The 22,441-nt window shown below is 45.6% G+C and overlaps 1 protein-coding gene and 1 long non-coding RNA gene across 2 annotated transcripts in view; one reads left to right on the forward strand and one right to left on the reverse strand.

Annotated features, from left to right (window-relative positions):
- Positions 1 to 1,400: 1,400 nt before the first annotated feature.
- ERMN (ermin) lies at positions 1,401 to 11,139 on the reverse strand. Its single transcript, XM_083495008.1, has 3 exons — positions 10,719 to 11,139; positions 9,871 to 9,951; positions 1,401 to 2,233 (listed from the first exon to the last, which is right to left on the reverse strand). Exons 1-3 carry the CDS (start codon positions 10,960 to 10,962, stop codon positions 1,752 to 1,754), a joined length of 807 nt encoding a protein of 268 aa, XP_083351134.1. The 5' UTR covers positions 10,963 to 11,139; the 3' UTR covers positions 1,401 to 1,751.
- LOC310703294 overlaps positions 7,946 to 22,441 on the forward strand; it is a 59,129-nt gene continuing 44,633 nt past the window's right edge. Inside the window, exon 1 of the long non-coding RNA XR_014524065.1 lies at positions 7,946 to 8,000. This is a non-coding gene — a long non-coding RNA (uncharacterized lncRNA). The remainder of the gene's footprint in view (positions 8,001 to 22,441) is intronic.

The following is a 22,441-nucleotide window of genomic DNA, read 5'->3' on the forward strand; positions in this document are numbered from 1 at the left end:
TTCCAACACTGGCTACCAAAGCTCTGCAGAGGATTCACCATGTTCAGTGGGGTTTTCTCCCAAGAAAATGTGAAAAGGATTACCACCTTAGTTTTAAAGTAGCTCCTGGACTCATTTTGTCAATGCCCATAATGTAAGACTAATACAACTAGCTGGTGCAAATGTATGCCGTTATTTTCTCTCAACACAGAATGATAGGATAGGAAAACAGACAGGAAGTGGGTTTCAAAGGTGGTGTAGTTCATGCTCACAGAACCCTTTAAAAACAGAGATCATAGCAATTGCAACGCGTTATAACTTTATTCTTGTAACGGTATCCTCAAGTCTACTCTATTTGTCAGGAAATCACCAGAATGGAGAACCATCTTGATTATTCTCTGTGTGTTTTAAAGAGATTACAAATTAGTCCAGGGCTATCTAAAAGGTCACCAATGTTATGCCCATGTTGTAGCAGTGTGTCCTATGGCACCCACAAAAAGTCTTAATAAATATCCCCTCAAAAATGTTTCTTCTCCCTGCTCAGTTCCTGTTTGCACTGGCTCACGTTGAACACACCCTCTTAAACATGTCTCCACATTTCACTGGATGCCAGGAATTGACACCCATCCTCCAACCTGTTCTGAACTGAGGAGAATTGCAAAGAGCTTCTCTCTGTGAGTGTAACAGTGGCTGATGTGCCTTCCCCACCCCACAGCTGTGAGGAGGAGCTCACACCATTTTGTGGTCCTGTCTAATTTCTTCTCTTTTAGATGTGGAAGACATGCCGTTATAGCAGCAGTTTTGAGTTATGCCATGACCCCACGGCAGCCATTTTATGACTGGTGCCCGCAGCACTCTTTCAGTGTTCAAAATGTGCCTGCTGGCTGCCAAAGGTTGGCGTCCCCTAGCTGTTTCTTCCATTTCAGTACCAAAAATGGATAGGGGGGATGGAAAACTATCTCTAAAAGACCTTTTTTGATTGAGCTATGTTAAAGTCATTACACTGCTGATTTAAGTTAGTACATGTATTGTTGTGGTTACATTTCTGAGGTGCAGACAAATTGCACATACTAGCCCCAGTCCAATGAAAGTTAGTTGTAATTTATGACTGCAATCCTAGACACACTTGCGGGATTAAGTCCAGTTGAACTCAATGGGACTTATTTTTGAGCAGACATGCATCAGTCCCACCAAAAGCAGTAGGAGTGAATGTAGTAGATAGGTAGCCGTGTTGGTCTGCCATAGTCAAAATAAAAAAATTCCTTCCAGTAGCACCTTAAAGACCAACTAAGTTAGTTCTTGGTATGAGCTTTCGTGTGCATGCACACGAAAGCTCATACCAAGAACTAACTTAGTTGGTCTTTAAGGTGCTACTGGAAGGAATTTTTTTATTTTAGTAGGAGTGAAGTTAGTGATGACTAACTTGTTCTGTTAGTTTCAATGAGACTTCCAGTCCAAGCGTATCCACATGCTATGTACTCAGAAGCAAGTCCCCTAATAGTCCAACAGACAGTACTCCCAGATAACAATGCATAAACCTGCAGCCATGCAGTCCCATCCTATGCATATCTATCTGGAAGTAAATGTGATCAATAGAGCTTGTTCCCAAACAGAAAGGGTGCATAGGGTTGTAGCCTTAGATTACAGGTAAGCTTAGGTTGGATCGAACTGCAAAATATATTTTGATAACTTGATATTACAGGTGGATAAATGTCTGGCATTGGGGAGGGGAGGAGAATCGCAGCATGCCCATCAAATCCTCTGCCTCAGTTTTATGAATGCATCATGGACTCAAATTCATCAATTCTCTGTTTAGTGTTTCCTTTCCGGATCTTCCGGTAAGATATTGTATTGTATCGAGAATAACTGTGCCTGGAGATATCATTTTTCTTCACCAAGCCCGGCTGCTCAGCAGGTTTCTCAGTCTGAGAGTTACAGCTGGCACTGGCAGAAAGGAAATCCTTGCTGCCGCTCTCCAGCCTCTTTTTATGTTTATCCTCATTGCTTTCCTTCTGCATTATTTCTTCAGTGCCATCGAAATCTTCCTCTGCCATGGTTTCATTTTCTTCTAGTTGCGTTTCCTCTTTCATTGGCTCCTTGGGTTCACTCAGCTCCGCCTCTTCCTGTTCCTCCTCCACCACCACCTCATTAGTGCTGTAGACTTCTTCAGTCTGGGGTTCCTCCATCTTTCTTTCTTCCATCTTAGCTACTTCATGGTCTATAGTGCTCACAGGATGCTTCTCCTCGCAAAAGCCTGTAACAAATAACAGTGGGGTTACAGTGCAATTGAGCTAGGGTAAAAGTATGGTGGCAAGGAGGCTGAGATGCAAACCTGGGAAATCCCTTGTTTAAAGTTTGCCGTTACCTCAGTAGGTGGCCCATGGGCATCCACTGTCTCTCAGCCCTACTCACAACCCACCTGCTATTTAAGACTAATAATACTGATGGGGTTGGCTTGAGGAATACTGAGATAATATATGTGGAAGCAGAATCAGAAGAGGTTTTGTCTTTGTAAAAACTGAAGTACCAGTGCGCATATTTTGATTAAAAAAAAATTAGCGGGTACCAGTACAAAATGGCTGCAACGGGCAGCAAAAAAAAAGAGGCGATGGTACTTTGGACCAGTGAGTACTGTCACAAAAAAGCAACAACAACAACAACAATATTGTATTATAGAATAATGAGATTGAATGGCCATGGTCCACATACAACACCAGCATACTAAAGAGACTACCAGTGCCCTACAGATCAATCTAAACATTCACAGGAGTGGGGAATGTTGTTCTCCCTTCTGCTTTTCGCACTTTTTCTGAAATATATAAAGTAACTGTGCCTACGATCCTATACACCAGGGCTGGGGGACCTGCTTGACTACATCTCCCATCATCCCTGATCATGCTTGGCTGGGGGTGATGGGAGTTTATAAGCAAATGGACTAGAGACCCCATGCACTCTTCTCCACCATCCTTACCACCCTATTTTTCAACACTACTTCTAAGGAGGCCCAGTGAAGTGACTTGAATCCTAAAGCATGAGCTCTCTAGCAATATGCTTGCACTAACAAATTGTTAGTGAGGCATCCATAAAAGGGAAAGAGGGACACAGGAAGGGCAGGGGTTTACCAGAAATGGATGAAAAGAAATAGGAACTGTCCCCGGAGCAGATAGTCTTATCATCATTATTTTGCAAAAATTTATAACCATCTAATTTTCCCATTCTACCACCACCACACACAAATTAGCAAGATAACTGAGGTGTAACATACAGCGCTTGAAAGCCTTGAAATAGATATTTACTAAATGTGGCACGGATTGCTATATTTTCTTGATTCAAAGTGCAACTAATTGTCTGCAAACAGCCACTTTTCTCAACCATCTTATTAGGGTAATATGCCTGGAATATCTGGTCAGTAGGGGGATTCTGAGAGGTCAGCAGGTAGAGTCTGGTATCTTTTTGACCGGTCAGGAGGTGGTACCATAGGAGAGCAGCCTAGTTTGATACTGGCTTACTCAGCAAAATACCTGATATAGACTGACCACCTATGCATTCCCAACAAATAGAAATGCACCCCCCACCCAATAAAAGGACAAAAGATGATACGGATTTGTATGAAATAGGCTTATGCTAATTTATATGTTCAGGTGCACATTTAGAAATTACTATAATCGAAACAGAAGCGCATTACACAGTGGGAAAGACTGTGATGACGTGACCTGTCTTGCCTGCTCAGTCTCCTGTTCTGGTGGTAACTGTTGATGGGCAAATGCTCTCCCTTCTTATGGTTCTTAACCTTGAAACAAGATTTAAACCAAGCAGCCTTTCAAACCCAGGACTGTCCTCTGCAAGTAGGACACATGGTCACTCTATCCTAATATCTAACTGGGCAAGCATACTGAATAAGCAGCAGACTATCCAACTCTTGGTTGGGCCTAGTAGTGTTACAGTGGTTTCAGTCCTTCCTGGAGAATCGGCCTCAGAAGGTGGTACTGAGAAGCTTATTTTCCACCCTCTGGCCAGTAGGCTCTGGGGTACCTGCTGGGAAAAGTCATCTAGAGGTTTGAGTCACAGCAACATCAGCATGCAGGTGACAGTCATTTCTACCTCTTGTTTCCAACTACTTGAAATTATTGAAAAGTGTGTGTGTGCACCCCACTGAAGTGCAGTGTGGCTTACTAGATAGCTCAATGGTAGGATAGCCAGAGAAAGACATAGTGTCCCATTAAATTGTCTACAGCAGGACCAGGGAATCTGTGACCATCTCAATGTTGTTGGACTCTAACTCCCATCAGCCCCAGCCAACATGGCCAATGGTCAGGAATGATGGGAGTTGTGGTCCAAGAACACCTGGAAGGCCACAGGTTCCCCATCCCTGGCCTAGAGTCCAGACTGAATGAGTAAACACTAACATCTGGCTGTGATTAAAGGAATGCCACATTGAAGATAACTATGCTAGGCCTTCTATTGTAGCTTCTTTCAAGATTTGGAGTATTTTGCCAAAGTCATTTTATAAATGTTCAGTGCACTTCTGTAAGCACACGCTGATAAAATAGCATCACTTTGTGCCCCTCTGTGTGGCACTGGATATTGATGGCTTTTGACATGTAGTTAAAGTGGATCTAAATGTATGGAATGACTTGCCAACTGTTATGCAAAATCCAAATAACCGGTGTTAATGTGTTGTCAAGATTGTGAAATCGCACACTTAGCAGGCATAAAGCTATAAAAATAAAAAAGCCTTCTCTTATCAAACTTGATTCAACCTGAACTATTGGGTCACATTTCTACAAGCTTCCTGCATGGATGTTCAAGGTGAGAAGGGGTATCAAAAGCCCTTCCTAAAATAGTCACCAGAACATAGGCATACATGCAGCTTCCTGATACTCCTGGAGAAAATATTTAAAGGTGGAAGGAACCATAACCCACTTTAGGAGAGACATGGTAATTGAGTACCATCCTGTTTCACTTGTAATTTTCAAATAGGGCAGGCATCTATTTAAATTAATAGAAGTACCCAATGTGGTTTCAGTTGTGGCACTATACAATCCTATGCACACTTGTTAGGGAGCAAGTCTCACTGAACTTAATGGGACCTATATCCACATAAACATGTGCAGGGCTGAGCTGTATGACTAGCAGGAATGTCGCAACACATGGAGAGCCACATAAGAAATGATGTTAGCAAAATTTGCCAGATTATTCTCTGGATGAAGAAGAGCTGTATGGGTCGGGGCAGAAACTCCTCATGGTATTTTTAGACTTCAGCCCTATACACTCTTACCTGGGAGTAGGTGCCAATGAACCAAAAAACATAAAAGTTACTTCTGAGTAGACCTAGGCTGCGTACACACCATATATTTTAAAGAACATGGCTTTCCCCCAAAGCATCCTGGTATTCTGTAATTTAGCCCTCACAGAGCTACAATTCCTAGCACCCTTTACAAACTACAGCTCTCAGAATTTATTGGGGGAAGCTGTGTGATTTAGATATGTTTTAAGCGTATGGTTTGCATGCAGCCATGCATACCATTGCACTGTTACTCATATTAGCTAGAACTCAACACGGACAAGGAATGTGATCTGCAGATAGTTTCTCTGTAGAACTTATAATAAAGAAGAACTTTGCAAGTGTTGCATTCAAACTGGCAGCTATTGGCGTTTCCAAGTAGAATTTAAACAATTGGTTCATGCCCACTGGTTTTTAAAAAGTATTTTTGAACCATCTGCAGGGGGTTGCACTAGATGATCCTCAGGGTCCCTTCCAATTCTAGGGTTCTAAAGTGTGTTGTTTCAGATCTCTAGAAATTTTCACAAGCAAAGAGGCTGCCTATATCTGTAGGCTTCATGAGAATCTCGATCAGGCAAGTCACTCAGGTGCTTACCTCGCTCTTCCCATAAAAAGAGGCACTGATGATGCCATCTCCAGGACTAGGTACCCTTCCTGCCTTCATATGTCACCTTGGGAATGCAGACAAACACTAATAGTGTGCCATTTCTGAGACTGGTGTTAGGTGTGAACACATATTGCAAAAGCACCATTTCCCCCCCAGCTTTGCCAGAATTGGAATCCTTAACGCTGTGCACAAAAACACGGGAAAGCAAAGGTTCTGGTGGTTCTGGTTAAATATTATCTTACTTCCATTTTGTGTTTCTAACTACAACCCTTGTTGACCTTTCTCCCCCATATAAGACATTGGTCCATGAAAGTTGAGCAGAGTGGTTTTTGCTATCCTTGCTTAAATTGTTACACAAACTGCCACCAGGGAATCTAAAGTCAAGAGAAAGGTAAATGGCAAATGTACCTTATATACATAGGCATGAACTGTCTAAACATTTGCCTCCTTCTGAAATATAAACTTTCTTAACAGAGCTGTGCCTATGCTAAGGAAACTGAGGGGCGCAGGGAGTATCCTCAAATAGAAGATAATGCACACCAGTTCAATACAAGTATGTACCTCACTCTGTTTAAATTTCTCTGCATAGTTAACAACTTCATGTGGGATTTTCCAGAAGATCACAGCTGAATTCTGATTAACAATCGAGAGAATAACCTGAATCAGACAATTCCTTCACACAGGTCTGTATGCGCCTGCCTACCAAACAATGCAACTTTGGTTGGAATGTAGAATTCAGTTTCAGTCCCTACCAGTGATCATCATCACTGCCCAAGCTGACCATACTGACCATCTGTTAGAAGCTGTGTGCAGAAAAGCACATAGGATAGGTATCCATGCCCAAAGCCCCAGAAAAAGGAAACCAAATGTGCGTCACACTCCATGGGATTCAATCCATCATATATATGTTTAGAAGCCTGTCGTCCCTTGTTTGTTGACAGCGATGGTGTTTGCTCATTAAGTGGAAGCTCATGGGCAGTCAGACCACTTGCATGAATGATTTCAAACCAGCCATAAAGGTTATGTATCATAGAAGACCATTTAACCATGTAGAGTATAGATATCTTGTCCCTATGCATGAAATTTTGGCCACTCACTTTGCAACATGCTGCAGTTGCTGCTGTGTCCAGCTTCACACATGCAAAAGCAGCTGCATCATCGCAGCAAGTTGGAAGATATTGCAAGAGGCTAGGCTGCAGTTTTCATTATTAGCAGTTGCCACAGGTGGGAAGTGCCACACTCTACTGCAAGTGAAGTTATTACCTTAATTATCATTTCTAAGGCCACAGTAGGGTCCAGATTTTTGCTTATTTGATTTGGTTTTTTTTTACATTCCCTCATCTCCACAGCAAGCTATGGCACCACACAATCCAAGGATCATCAGTGACTGAGACTATATATAATGTTCTAGAAACTGCAAAAACTAAGCAAGAGCAGAACTTGGGTTGTCCATGAAACATTGACCATTCAGCCTCCACACAGGTGTTTGTAATATAAGAGGGATATTAAACTGGAAGATATTAGGGTTCCTTAAGCAGAGACCTAAACACAGGTCTGCTGCAGGGATTTCCCCCTAATCTAAGGGAAGAAAAGGGAGAGCATTATCTGAATGTGGGGCTGTGTTTAAACAGGACACAGTTAATTCACTGTGCCTGAACAGTACCTTAAATAGGAGACTACTGGTTACCCCCGATTCAGACTTTGTTTATTGCAGTATAGTCCCTTAACAGGGCTAGCCAAAGCCATTTTGCTTTCTGAGACAAAGGACAAAATGGCACCCTCCCCCATTCTACAAGTAGAAGATGTGTCATGGGCCAGGAGTCAGCTTTGCCTGCTGAACAACAGCCTGAAGGGGGAGAAAGCAGAATGACTCCACCTGCAACTGATCAGCCTTCAAGGACACAGAGGAGAATGTGCTGATGAGAAACAGCTGGCTTCAGGCTTCTTAAAGCAGAGCTTCCAGAAGCAGTCAGATACCGGTAACAACACTTGGAGTTCTTGGCCCTACCTTGCTGCTTCCTGGTTGTTTTGACCCTGGACCCCCTGATCATTGGATTCCCTGACTCCTGGACTGTCTGATCACCCAACCCTTGGACTGGACCAGACTTCGGATGCTGTCTCTTTCTCCAGGTAAGTACATCTCAGACTTTTGGATGGCTGGCTTCTCACTCCATTGAGCTCTGCACATTGTTGCTCAGCAACAAAACTATAACAAGCTGACTGGTCTGGTAGTCAAAACTTATTTCCAGCCGTTGCAACAGAATGTTTTTATTTATTTATCCTACCCTTACTCCCAAAGGGGCACGGAGCAGGAAACAATAATAAAACATTTTTTTAAAATTAAACAAAATCTAAAAGTTAAAAACAGCTATCTCAGATTGCCATATTTTATTTTAAAAAATATATCCTGGCATCCGCGAAGTTGTTGAGCAAAATTTGGAGCTGCTTCCACTGCTATTTCCATCGTGTTGCCATACATCCCGGTTTTCCCTGATTCACCAAAATTCCCCCGATGCCATTTTTACGCCCAAAAAACAGGACATGTCATGCCCTGCTCATGGTCCTGCCTTCTCTGCCAGTTTGCTGGCTGCTCCTTTAAAGGTTCTGACCTAAACATAAGAAAAGTCCTGCTGGACTGGGCCGCTCACAACCCTAGTAGCCATTGACAGCCCCACCCACCATGAATTGGTCTAACCCTCTTTTAAAGACATGTTTGTGAGACCCGAGTCACACTATGGGCTGCCTTGAAGAGACTAACCCACCTATCATTATGTGTAGTATTTGTTCTTTATTGTGCAGCAAGTGCACCCAGTTGTGTGCATGGCTACTCGGCTAAGCACGTAGCCATATGGATTGACCAAGCACCACATTGCATATAGTCTCTTTGCATTACCCGAAGATAGGCAGGCTACATGATCATTTATACGGGTGTCGCACACTTGTCGTATTCAACTCCTCTCTGGCTTAATTGGTGCTTTAATGTTGTGACAAAATTCTCCATTCAACTTCTGCCTGTGGTGTCTTAAGTATTAATTAGGTTGAATTGGATAGGTAGTAAAAATGCTGTCTGCAATTTAGAGATAAAGTGCTTGTGCATGGGAGTTGGGGAAGGGAAGGTGTCAAATTTTACTTAATAGGTTTTATTGTGTGCTTGTACAATGCAGCGTGAATGCAGATATGTGTTGGCGGGAAAAGCCATTCTTCATCAGCTGAGCTCTCCAAAATACTGAGGTTTTAAGACTGACAAGGTCACTTCTGATAAATGTGTAGATTATACCACCACCACCTTTCTGAAGCCAAGACAGCTGTAAAATTACTGTCCTATTTCCCCTAGACTGAAATCCGAAGCACAATGGGACTCACATATAAGTAAATGTGCATAGGAGTATGATCTAACTTGGTCCTAATTACTCTGCCTTTCCTAATGGAGTCTATTATTGGAGTCCAAACCATGATTTTAGAGAGATGGGTAGATAGAGCAGGTGCATAATATTTGTGAGCAAGAATGAATAAATGGGGGAGGGGGGAGGGAGAGACAAATCACCCCTGCTGTGGGGCACAAATTTAGCTGTAGTCTTTCATCCATGCATCTCGTACCTGCACGTATAGGTGCTAGCATGGCTCAGTTGGTAGAGCATGAGACTCTTAATCTCAGGGTTGTGGGTTTGAGCCCCATGTTGCATTGCAGGGGGTTGGACTAGATGACCCTGGGGGTCCCTTCCAACTCTACAATTCAATGATCACATCCTTCACTGGGATTTAATCCTGTATGCAAAGTTGGCTGTCGACCCTGAAGAAATAGCCACCACTTTTAGTATAAACTCGTATTGAGTTGAGCTCTTATCACTAGACTGAATTAGCCTCAACTGATTTCCGTGAGAGAGACTTGTGTATGTGCTTAAGTGCCTCATTAAATTAAATTGGATCTTGGTTAGACCGCTAACAAAATCTGTGGCTTTCTTCCTACTTTTTAAAAAAGTAAGGCAGCTCTACTCCTCACCTTCTCTGGATTCTTCTTCCCAGCTGCTTGTCTCCTGGGAAAAGATGTCAGTTTCTCTCTCCTTGTTTCCCTCTGGCTCTCCTTTAGAAGATACAAGACAGTGTAAAATTGACATCTCCTACAAAGTGTTTAGTGATTACAGTGGCAATTACTAATCTCTTCAGCCATATAGTGCAGCTTAAACCTTTCTCCCTGGAGTGATCTTTTCCCATTAGATTTTGATCTAGAGCCACTTGCAGCAGAAAATATGTGCCACAGCAATCAATGGACCGACTTCCAGTGAAATGGAATGGAATGCCTTCCCCTCCATTTTTCTTTTTAGGGAGGTACAGCAAACACTTAGAAGCAAATTCCATTGACAGAAATTAAAACTCAATTAAAATTAATAGAAAATCAGTGAAAGTTGTGCACAATCCAGCCAAAGTTAAAGTGCATCGATTTCAAAGAGAGAATGCAACACATGCTTAAATCTCTCTTGCTTTTAATTCTCATTCATTTCACATTTCTCCCGTTCAGGAGAATTAAAAGCACTTAACTTTGGCTAGATCGTGTTTAGAACTAGATCCACATTTGCTTTTTTTAAAAAAATGTATATCCATATCAATAATGGGACAGATCTTTTTTTCTTCTTTTTTTTTGAGGGTCAGAGAAAATTTCAGAAAGTGTCAGCCGCTGTTACTCATTCAGCACAAAGGATTTACAATCTTACAGACAGAAGTAAAAAGAACGCTTTAAGAAAAACATTTAAAACTTATATTTCTCAAAAAATAAAAAGATCTCAATATAATAAAGCATCTCACATCATTCCCAAGACAAAAAGGGTGGGGATGCATAAACTGGCATTTTACCTTGAAGTTCCTTTATCCCAACTGAAACTTCGTATGCTGTGCTCTTTGCTAAATGTTTGCCTCCTCCTCGGTTTCCTTGTGCAAGTGGGGAACCAGGAATAGGCTCTGCGGTTTCGTAAGGAAATATCTCGACAGAATTTGCAATTTGATCAATAATATCAATGACCTGGAGCTGAGGTTTTTCAGAGGGCACGTTCCGATTATATTCAGACATGCTGGTTGGAACCTGGACATCTTCTGTCATGATTCCTGCAGTATCCAAGAGGTTCCTTGCGGATATGTGTCCAGAGATGATCTGGTATCCCAGAATCGCTGCAGAAATCAAACCATCCACCACTATCCCTCCCCCACCAAATAGATAGATATATTGAAGAATCAACAAGCTTTCCGTCCTCCTGAAGTTGTTGCAGCCAAGCAGGGAATAATGTCAGGATTTGCCTTGGCTTTGTCAGAGGTCCCTTTCCAAGAGGCTTGTCCAATCAGCACTTTTCTTGTCACTTAGAGCCTTTCCCCCGTTGCATAATAAAATGCACCATGTCAATTTACATAAACAAACAATCTACAAGCAACAAAGCTTTTTGTGCTGGCATGCAGGAGTGGGGCTTTCAGCATGTCAGCCTGGCAGTAATAAATAGAGATTGTTGTCCTTGTTGTCATAAATGGCCCTTTGTATGCCAGCCTTGTAACAGGAGTGGCGATTGTTCTAAATCTTTAATCCACACCAAGTGACTACCTTGAGTCACATTAGCTGTGAGTTAACCAGCTTAACATTCCCAAACAGGTTAAATGTTCCGCGTAAACCTTGACCCGCTCTTGTTCGGACAAAGAGTCCATTGGAAACTTGTTGAAAGTGGGAGGTGAGGAAGGTAGGATTGCATGCAATTGTGTCACTTTCAGCTATCCTCCTTCCAGATAGTTCTGTGTTCCATCTGCTGCCATCACACACCCACACCCATGGGCCCAATTATTTCCATTTTTAACCTGTCCTTACCCACAAAAGCTCATAGGTTGTTTTTCTTTTACTGCTTTAAAACAATTGATTTAAATTATATGCTAAAAGGATGGGCATCCAATGCTCCGAAGCAGAGGGATCTTTTAAGAATGACTTTAAATAAGAAATTTTGTCTGGTCCAGTTTTTCTTACTGGTTCAAGCATCACAGTTTGGCAAACGGCAACTGTCTTTACCATAGGAAGAGCTCTGGAGGATCAGTCCAAAGCCCAGCCTTTTATTCTCACAATGACCACAGTAATAAATTATTATTAATTTGTACCCAGCCACTCTGGGCAGCTGCCAACAGCTATAAAATCATAATAAAACATCAAACATTAAAAACTGCCCTATACAGTAATGAGTGCTATTTTTCTAGAAAAAGAGGTGTCAGAACTCACCATGAATGCCTCCCTTGTTCTCTTATGAACGCAATGGCGCCCAGTAATGTATACTGCAAACTGTATCTATCCAGGCAAAGCTTGCTACACTCTGCACATGGAGGGAGGTGTGTGTTGTGAGGGGTGAGGGCATTACTAACCAATCTATGTGTCATATGATTCATCTTGTGGGGGCCACAGGAACCCCATGCCAGCCATGGCATAATCATCTGAAAATAGTTAATCTCATTTGCCTATGTTTATTTCATGTCCGTCTTTGTTTGTACCCCACTTTTCCTCCCAAAAGAAGCTGGTTTATAGAGAACTGACAATTATGAAGAAAACAAAATAATGCCAAAACTCAATAAAATTATCAAACAGGACATGAGTCCCAGTGCCTGTCATTAGGAGGCATATGGCCTCTGACTTTGGAGGTAGAATGCAGCCGTCAAGAGTAGTTGCCTTACCCTCCATGAATTGATATCCTGATATTTGATAGCTTTATCCTCCATAGACTATCCAATCCTCTTTATTTTATTTATTTTAATTTCCTTCATTAATTAAATTTCTTTCCCACCCTTCCACCCAAAGGAGTCCAGGGTGGCAAAAGCCATCGTTACATTCTGTGGGTGGAAATTCCATAGTTTAATTATGTGAAGTTCTTTCTCTTGCCTGTCCTGAATCTTTCAGCGTTCAATTTCAGGTTCTACTATTATAAGAGCAGTGCTGGATTAAACCGTGTGGAGGCCCCTAAGCAGTCAAAATCTTGGAGTGGGGCGGGGCGCCTTGTGTGCACGCTCTAGTAGGATAACATTGAACTAAGAAAGCTTGATAGTAATTTACTTCCAGGATCAAATCAATATTATTTTGATCCATTGTTGCAGGCTCCTAAAAGGCATGGGGCCCATAGGCCGCTGCCTGCTCTGCCTATTTGGTAATCTGGCACTGTATGAGAGGGAGAAAACCTCTAATCACTCTCTCCATACTGTGCTTAATTTTATATATCTGTATCATGCCCACTATCCGCTCGATTGCCTTTTTTCCCCCAAACTAAAAAGCCCTAATTGTTGTACCCTTTCCTCACATGAGGGGAAAAAGATGGCTGCCCCCCACAACACCACATGTGAGAAGCCACCTTTTCCCTGTACTGCCCTTACCAACAACGTTATGTGATCTCATAGCACCATTTCCAGGGACATTTCCAGGCCTGTTTTGCAAGCACATGGCAGTTTTGGTCAACTTTTTAACTTTAAGGAAGTTAAATAAATAAGAAAATTGTGATTTTAAGCTTCCTGAATCAGCTGTACTACTGAATTCTTCTTGGGGGAACCTGGTAGCACAACTAGTCACTGTCCAAAGTGGAGGTTGAATTGAAGTGGCTTGGATTTTCCTTTGTACACAACTTGTCATGCTACAAAGGAAAAACGGATCACCTGATGTCATGGATCGCCTGATGGTTCAGAGGGGGGCAGGCAGCATATCAAGAAATCGGGGAACCCAGGAACCTGTCAGTCAGATCCAATTCACCCCTGGTTTAGAATCATCTCATATGACTATAATTTTATGAGAGAAAGCAACAACACCCCAACCATTGACACTACAGAGGTGCAAAAAATATAAATCAGCTTCTAAAAGATCTCATTTGAATGTTCTCTAATTTAGACCAGTGCACATGGTAGAGCCATATAAGCATAACTCCCTATCTTATGGGCTGCTAGGGTGCAGAGGATTGTTCTTCTTAGCAAAAACCATGAACAGCACATATGTATAGAAACCCTCATATCCCTGGAACAGAATTGCAAAGCTAGGGAGCAACATACCTATATGCCCTTTCTCAATGGAACATGGTGCTTAGAGGCCCACCACCACCAACCAGTCCTGGTTGGTCTTCAAGATAGAATCCAGAGATATGAAGATCCCAAGATTGGTTTTGTTTTGTTTTCTACAACTTTGCTAGGAACATCCCTAGTTTTAGGTGCTGAACAGCAGCTGAAACCCTGTTTTTAATCTGATGCTTCAGGAGTAGTCTGCTTGCTACCAACTCCATGTTTAGCTGTAAAGATGTCCCACTGAGTTCAGTGGGGGTTATTCCCAATTACATAGGCATAGAATTGTTGCCTAGAAGTTTTCTATCAAATCTGGAGAGGCTACAAATGGCTATTGGATAGAGTAATCTTGGTCTTGAGGTCTAAGATTAGTAAATCCCCTGCCCCCGCAATTTAAAATTAAGAAATTATCTGACCATAGGCAATTTTCACTTCATCTCAGCTTGATTCCTTATTTGCTTGCTTGAGCCAACTATCTTATGTTCTGCTGAATGGACTCATTTATCCTTAATATGCATCTGGCATGGTGCACCTTTTTTTTAATAAAAAAAATACTTATTCTTGATCCTGCTTGTGGATGAAATAGGCTAATCTAGTGCGATGCCAGATTTAGAAGAGTTTGGCCTTAATACATAAGGAGTTGGAGAATATAAACTTCAAGTTCTTTCAACTCTGCAAAGTCTTGTTCTCCTGGTGTTGTGAGAGTTCAGCCTTTCTCGAGAAGCAGTTGGCCCTTAGAAACCGGGTGGGGGTTGAGAGTCAGATTTAAATAAGCAACAGTATAGGGAATGCAACACATTGCGAGATGAATCAGCAGCGCTTATTTTATGCTTCCCATGAGACTAATTATCAAACAACTCCAAATATTAATATACAATCATATCCTGCTACCAGTACATTGCCAATGAAGGAGACCTGGAAGCAGAATCAGTCTGCATGCAGATTACATGGCTACATTAGGAACCATGCATTCAATTTTCATACAATGTGCAATTAAATGAAATGCAGCTACAGTGGTACCTCGGGTTAAGTACTTAATTCATTCCGGAGGTCTGTTCTTAACCTGAAACTGTTCTTAACCTGAAGCACCACTTTAGCTAATGGGGCCTCCTGCTGCTGCCGCACCGCCGGAGCAAGATTTCTGTTCTTATCCTGAAGCAAAGTTCTTAACCTGAAGCACTATTTCTGGGTTAGCGGAGTCTGTATCCTGAAGCGTATGTAACCTGAAGCGTATGTAACCCAAGGCACCACTGTATAGCAATACTTTCACATTATATCCTAGGGATTGTCACATGTTACATTCAGTGTTGTTGAATTATATTTCTATCACACATTTTCTTTCAATGATCTCAGTTTGATTAGTATATGATCTGTGAACCTATGTACACAAATAGTTTTGTGCAGATTAACAGGTGTACATTCACACAAGCATGTAAACTTTGCTTCAGGATGAGAACAGAAATAGTGCTCTGGCAGCACGGCAGCAGCAGGAGGCCCCATTAGCTAAAGTGGTGCTTCAGGTTAAGAACAGTTTCAGGTTAAGTACGGACCTCTGGAACGAATTAAGTACTTAACCCGAGGTACCACTGTATATCTGTGGAGTTTAAGAAGCATACATTGTACAAAAGTCAAACAGCATATTTTTTAAGAGAGAAAAACTGCTGGGTTGATGTGTGTATATATAGAGAAGCCTTCACTATCTCCTTCACTGGCCCAGCATCTAAAGCCACATAAGACAATAACTTGCTGTTTTATATGGCATCCTTTCTACTAGGGGCAAAGCATATACTGTACACACTTTTAAATTTTACTTGCTTTTATTTTAACCTTCCTGTTTGGCTCAGTTCCAGCACTGGGAAATGGGAGCAAAGCCCAGGTGGCTTCTGATGGTCCCTGAGTTCACATACTTAAATCAAGAGTTGCCATCACTGTCATAAAGATGAGCTGGGAGGAGGTGACTCATTATCGCTATGGCTGTTCATGAGAGTCAAATGAGCTGTGAAGGTGCAGAATGAGCCAGACTTTTACTTGATAAAAGCAGTCATGATGAGAAGGAAATCCTTTCTCCCCAAGTAGGGAGAAGCCCTACGTATTCTGCGACCCACATATTCAAGGAACTGCCTATCTCTTTGGCATGTGCCCATGTGCCTGTTGTGGTCAGAAAATCAGGCCCTGCACCATATAACATCTGGATAATAGTATGGCAGAATAATAGAATAATAGCATTGCAGAGTTGGAAGGGGCCACGAGGGTCATCCAGTCCAACCCCTTTCAATGCAGGAATCTTTCACCCAATGTAGGGTTCGATCCCACAACCCTGGGATTAAGAGTCTCATGCTCTACCGACTGAGCTTTCCAGCAAGGAGTAGGACCTTTGCTATCACAGGCCCAAAGCTGTACTACTGAATTCTTCTTATTGAGGTGACGAGTGCCTCTTCCTCCTCTGGTTTCACAAGGCTGCTTATTTGGGCAACACTGGTTATTTCTACTTGCCTTTGGTGAAGTCTATGGTTGGCTACTTAAAAGTTTTTATGGTTTAAACGTTTTTGTTATGTACTGAAGTTCTCACCCTGGGCCAGCAGGGGGATATTGTGGATAGTTTTCACTCAGGTCCACATATGCAAATAAGGGATCGAAAGTGACGTTCAGTGATTCAATAGTTACAGAAAATTGTTACTGCTGCATTCTAGTGGAGCTCTATATAAGCAGGCTGGCTGAACCCTTCAGTTCAGTTCAGTTCAGTTCTGGCCTGTGAATAAACAAGAGCTGTTTGAAGAATTGCTGTGTCGTCTGATATGTTCACCCACAACTTAACAGTTTTCATCATCTATGGTTGGTTTAAATGGGTGCCTTTCACCAGCTTCAGTTGCTCTGGAAGCTGCAGCCATTCCTGGGCAGCAGATGCCCCTGACAGTGCTTAACACTCTGGTTAGATTGTTCTCAGCTAGGGCCCAGGGCCTTTTCAGTACTGGCCCCGATTTGGTGGAACACTCTGTCACAAGAGACTAGGGCCCTGTGGGACTTGACATCTTTCCGCAGGGCCTGCAAGACAGAGCTGTTCCACCTGGCCTTTGGTTTGGACTCAGTCTGACCCTTATGTTTCCCTCCCCTTATGGTTTTGATCTATGGCCTACTTTTAAAATGAGACTGCATTTTAAATTGCATTTTAACCTGTATTTTAAATTGGTTCCCCCCCCCCTTATGTTTTTATTGTAATTTTACTGGTGTTAGCCACCCTGAACCCGGCTCTGGCCAGGGAGGGCGGGGTATAAATAAAATTTATTATTAATTTATTATTACTTCTCATCAACAGCGACTCCACCCGGTGGGATGGAGCCACAGCAACAGCCTCCTGGCAGCAATGCCACTGCTATTTTCTGGAAGAGGAGAAGGCATGTAGCTCCAAGCTCATCACTTTCTCATTCCCCCCTAGGAAGTAACAGTGATGCTGCTGCTGCTGCTGCTGGGAGGCTATTGCTGTGGCTCTACTGCCCCAGGCAAGCCACTCCTGCTAATGAGCACATTAAAACAGCTTCCTCAGTTGGGCTCTGTCGACTGCCCACCATGCCTCCCTCTGGGACCATTCTTGAGCTGGACACAATGTCCCTTATTTTTAATGCCCTACTCTTATGGCTAGATGTTAGCACAGTGTCCTCCAGGAATATTGTTATGTAGTGTAGTTTCACCCTGGGCCAGCAGGGGGATACTGTATATAGTTTTCACTCAGGTCTGTAGGTAGTTTTCACTCAGGTCCGCGGCAGTTAGTTTAGGCGGGAACTCTGAGCTGTTGTGGTTACAATGTTGTCAGCCGGCTGCCTATAAATACAGGCCGGCTGAGCTGTTCGCAGTCAGTTCTATTTCAGCTTATCTTAATAAAAGAGCTACTTGAAGAAATCGCTGTGCCGGCTACTATGTCAACCCACTACTTAATACTGGCGACGAGGATGGGATTGGATGGACATCAGAGCACAGCCAGATGCGGCCAGCCTCTGAACTGAGCTAAATCACAGAGCGAAATCACAGAGCGAAATCACTGAGCGAAATCACTGGGCAGAACCAATTCAGAGCTGACTGTTCTGGCTAGAGCACTGTGTTCCATCCATCGCCCTTCACGCCGGCATCGGAATCATGGCTTCATTTGTGCCTCTACCGCCGTTTGCGCCAGCCTCTGAGTCATGGGACTCCTACCTCGCTCGGTTCGACTGCTACCTCCAAGCCAACGAGCTGACAGCAGTATCAGTGGATCGGAAGCGGGGCCTATTCCTCAGCCTCTGTGGGCCTGAGGTGTTTGAGACGGCCCGAGCATTGGTTGCGCCGGAAGCAGTCCAGGCAACACCATGGGACACGATCCAAGAGAAGCTCCGCAACCACTACGCACCAAAGCCGTCCAAGATTGCTGCCCGCCATGCGTTCTACCACCGGAACCAGGCAGAGGGGGAGTCAATCAACAACTACGCCACCGCCCTGCGACAGGCCGCAATGCACTGTGAGTTCCGAGACTTAGACGATGCCCTGATGGATCGAATCGTCTGCGGGGTCCGGGACATCCATCTGCAACGGCGTCTCCTAGCCAAGCCAGACCTCACGCTACAGAAAGCCATTGAGGAGGCTGTGGCCTCAGAAGCTGCTGAACGCTCCGCCCAGGAGATCCGCAAGTCCAGCAGCCCGCGTCTTGCTAGGGGGCCAGTTCCGGTGCATCATGAAGAGGCCAGCAGTGATGAGGCATCCTCCAGTGAAGACGATGACGTGCACCAGACAAAGCGGGAGCGCAGGAAGCTCCAACAGAAGTCCAAGGGCCAACCGGAATGTGCTGGCTGCGGAGGCGACCATTCCCGTGCTAAGTGTCGATTCAGAGACGCCATCTGTAGGAGGTGTTCCAGAAAGGGCCACATCGCTAAGGTCTGCCGATCGGCTCCGTCTGACACCCCCCCTTCATCGACTCGCAAGTTCAAGTCTTCACTCCAGTCTGCCAAGGAAAGTTGTTTCGCTCTCACCAACTGCCGCTGCCCGTCTGGAACCACGATTGGCCAAACCGACTCGTCTACGCGACGCAAGCTGAACGTCACGGTGCTCATTGAAGGAGCTCCATGTGACATGGAGATCGACACCGGGTCTGCCCTGTCCGTCGTGTCATGGAGCACCATCAAAAGACTGGTACCCAGAGTATCCAAAAGGCAACTCGACTCTCACCGCGTACACCTCAGAGACTACCAGGGAAACGACATTCCCGTGGTTGGCGTTGGCCGGTTCTGGATCGCCTTCAAGGACTTTTCGGGCCTGCTCCGGTTGGTGGTGGTCGAAGGTCAGCGGCCAAGCCTCCTAGGGCTAGACTGGTTTGATGCCCTCGGCCTGGAAGTCACCGGCATCAACTGCATCTCTAACGCAGAGACTGAGAGTCTGGTCAAAGACTTTGCCGAGGTTTTTGACGGCACCTTGGGACAATATACCGGTACGCCCATCTCCTTTAGCCTTGATCCACAAGTCGCTCCCATCAAGCTTAAGCCACGCCGGGTTCCCTTTGCTCTCAAGGCTAAGGTGGACGAACAACTGGACAAACTGATCGCCCAAGGAGTTTTGGAGCCCGTCGACCACGCAAAGTGGGAAACCCCCATCGTCACGCCTGTCAAGCCAGATGGGTCGGTGAGAATCTGCGCTGACTACAAGTGCACAATCAACAAGGCACTTCAGCAGCACGCCTATCCGGTTCCTGTTGTCCAACACCTGCTGCATTCCCTGGGTGAGGGTAAGGTCTTCGCTAAGCTGGACCTTGCCCAAGCCTATCAACAACTGCCAGTCGATGATGCCACTGCTGAAGCCCAGACGATCGTCACCCACCGGGGGGCATTCCGTTGCCGCCGGTTGCAGTTCGGGGTGAGTGTGGCTCCTGGCATCTTCCAAAGCCTTATGGAGCGCCTCCTGCAAGGGCTTCCAGGCGTGGTACCATATTTTGATGACGTCTTGGTGTCTGCAGACTCACACCAGCAGCTGTTCGAGCGCCTCCGTGCCGTGCTGACCAGGTTCCAGGAGGCCGGGCTCAAGGTGAAGAGGGAGAAGTGCCTGATTGCCGTTCCACAGGTAGAGTTCCTGGGCTATCTTATCGATGCCTCCGGCCTTCATCCAACCACATCCAAGATCCGCGCTATCCAGCAGGCCCCCACCCCAAAGGACAAAACGGAGTTGCAGGCATTCCTGGGGCTGCTGAACTTTTATAACATGTTCCTGCCCCACAAAGCCACAGTGGCTGAGCCTCTTCACCGACTCCTTAGCACTAAGACGCCTTGGGCCTGGGGTCATCGAGAGACGGCGGCCTTCAACGCGGTCAAGGCTCTCCTTTCTTCAGACAGTGTGCTGGTACAGTACAGTGAATCCAGGCCGCTGGTCCTTGCCTGCGACGCCTCACCTTTTGGCATCGGTGCTGTCCTTAGTCACCGTTTCCCAGATGGAAGAGAAGCACCGCTCGCCTACTTTTCCAGGACACTATCTCCGACGGAACGGAATTACAGCCAGCTCGACAAGGAGGCATTGGCACTTGTGGCTGGAGTGAAGAGGTTCCATGAATACCTCTATGGCAGGACCTTTGACCTCATCACTGACCACAAGCCACTCCTGGGCCTCCTCGCCGGTGATCGTCCAACGCCACCGGTCCTCTCACCACGCATGCTGCGATGGACTGTTTTCCTGGCTGCCTACCACTACCGGCTCATCCATCGCCCGGGGAAATCGATGGGCCATGCCGACGCCCTCAGCCGTTGCCCTCTTCCAGCATTTGTGGAAGACCCGGCTCCAGCTTCATCGCTCCTCCTGATTGAGGATCTTCCGGCAGCGCCTGTATCGGCTGCCACTGTGGCCTCCGCGTCTGCCCAGGATCGCACCATCAGCCGGGTGCTCAACTGGGTGTGGAGGGGGTGGCCACAAGGGCCTTTTGCATCGGAGTTCCAGCCCTTCGCAACCAGACAACATGAACTCTCAGCTCATCGCGGCTGTCTGCTGTGGGGAGACCGCGTCGTGATTCCCCAGGGACTCCGTCAGCGCGTCCTGGAGGCTCTGCACGTTGGCCACCCGGGAATTGTCAAAATGAAGGCGTTGGCTCGGTGTTACGTCTGGTGGCCTAATATGGACGATGCCATCACTGCCTGGGTATCCGCCTGTCAAGCGTGCCAAGAGTCGAGGCCTGCACCACCGGCAGCTAAGGGACACACCTGGGAGACGCCAAAGACACCCTGGTCGAGGGTGCACATCGATCTGGCTGGCCCCTTTCACGGCCGGACCTTTATGGTAGTGGTGGACGCCTATTCCAAATGGCTGGAGGTCGCCCTGATGCCCTCCACCACTACCGAAGCTGTCATCCGGGTGCTGCGAGGCCTCTTTGCAACGCATGGGTGTCCTGATGTCCTTGTCTCTGACAACGGACCGCAGTTCACATCAGGTACGTTTGAGCGGTATCTTTTGGGACTGGGCATCCGCCATGCCCTAACGGCACCTTTTCATCCATCCAGCAACGGGCAAGCGGAAAGAATGGTGCGCTCGACAAAAGAGGCACTGGCGCGCCTGGACCGGGGTGACTGGCATGAGCGGGTCGCCGAGTACTTGTTCGTGCAGCACATCACTCCTCATGCGGCCACAGGGAGGAGTCCTGCTGAACTGCTTATGGGCCGCCGCCTCAGGTCACCGCTCGACCGGCTACACCCAGACTTTGCCGTGGCTGAACCCCCAGGCTGTGCCAACGCACCACGGTCATTTGTCCCAGGAAACCAGGTCTTTGCCCGGAACTATGTGGGGGACATTCCTTGGGTGCCAGCCACAGTAGTGGGAGTCACTGGACCTCGCTCGTACCAGGTGGCACTCGAAGACGGACGTTTGTGGCGACGGCACATAGACCAGCTTAGGCGCAGGGTTGGCGACTTAGACACTACCGAGGTACCCCCAACTGCGCTTGCGGCTCCAGAAGAGACACGTACAGATGGCGAGGCCCCACCTACACCTCCCACGCAAACTGCCAGCGTGGAGCCGAACCAAGCCGTCTCAGAACAGACTCAGACCACTCCACTTGCGGAGGCTCCACCCACAGCAGCGTATCCAGGGGAGTTGGTTCCAACGCCACCTAGGGTCGCACCACAGCCTCAGCGAGAACTGTGTGGCCCTCCGGACTTGGCTACCAGTCCCCGGCGGTCTGGCAGAGTTTCCAAGCGCCCAACTTATTTAAAGGACTATGTTGTTGGACAGGTATCACTGTTGGTCTAAGTATGGGAAATGTAACCGATATGCTTTTGTGCTTAATTGAACCATTACGCGTAGTGCTGTATATAAGGAAACCATTACGATTGTAACTAACGCCTTATCTCGGTGGGGAGGGGTGTTATGTAGTGTAGTTTCACCCTGGGCCAGCAGGGGGATACTGTATATAGTTTTCACTCAGGTCTGTAGGTAGTTTTCACTCAGGTCCGCGGCAGTTAGTTTAGGCGGGAACTCTGAGCTGTTGTGGTTACAATGTTGTCAGCCGGCTGCCTATAAATACAGGCCGGCTGAGC

The sequence above is a fragment of the Podarcis liolepis genome (assembly GCF_965112155.1).
Source record: "Podarcis liolepis genome assembly, chromosome: 1".
NCBI lineage: Eukaryota > Metazoa > Chordata > Lepidosauria > Squamata > Lacertidae > Podarcis > Podarcis liolepis.

Bases quoted from the DNA above. Each gene is read 5' to 3' on its own strand.
- ERMN (XM_083495008.1), bottom strand. From the start codon at position 10,962: ATGACAGAAGATGTCCAGGTTCCAACCAGCATGTCTGAATATAATCGG. The intron at 9,952-10,718 runs GTAAAATGCCAG...TATCTTCTAAAG, and splicing joins TGGGATAAAGGAACTTCAAG to GAGAGCCAGAGGGAAACAAG. The intron at 2,234-9,870 runs GTGAGGAGTAGA...TATTTGTTACAG, and splicing joins GGAAGAAGAATCCAGAGAAG to GCTTTTGCGAGGAGAAGCAT.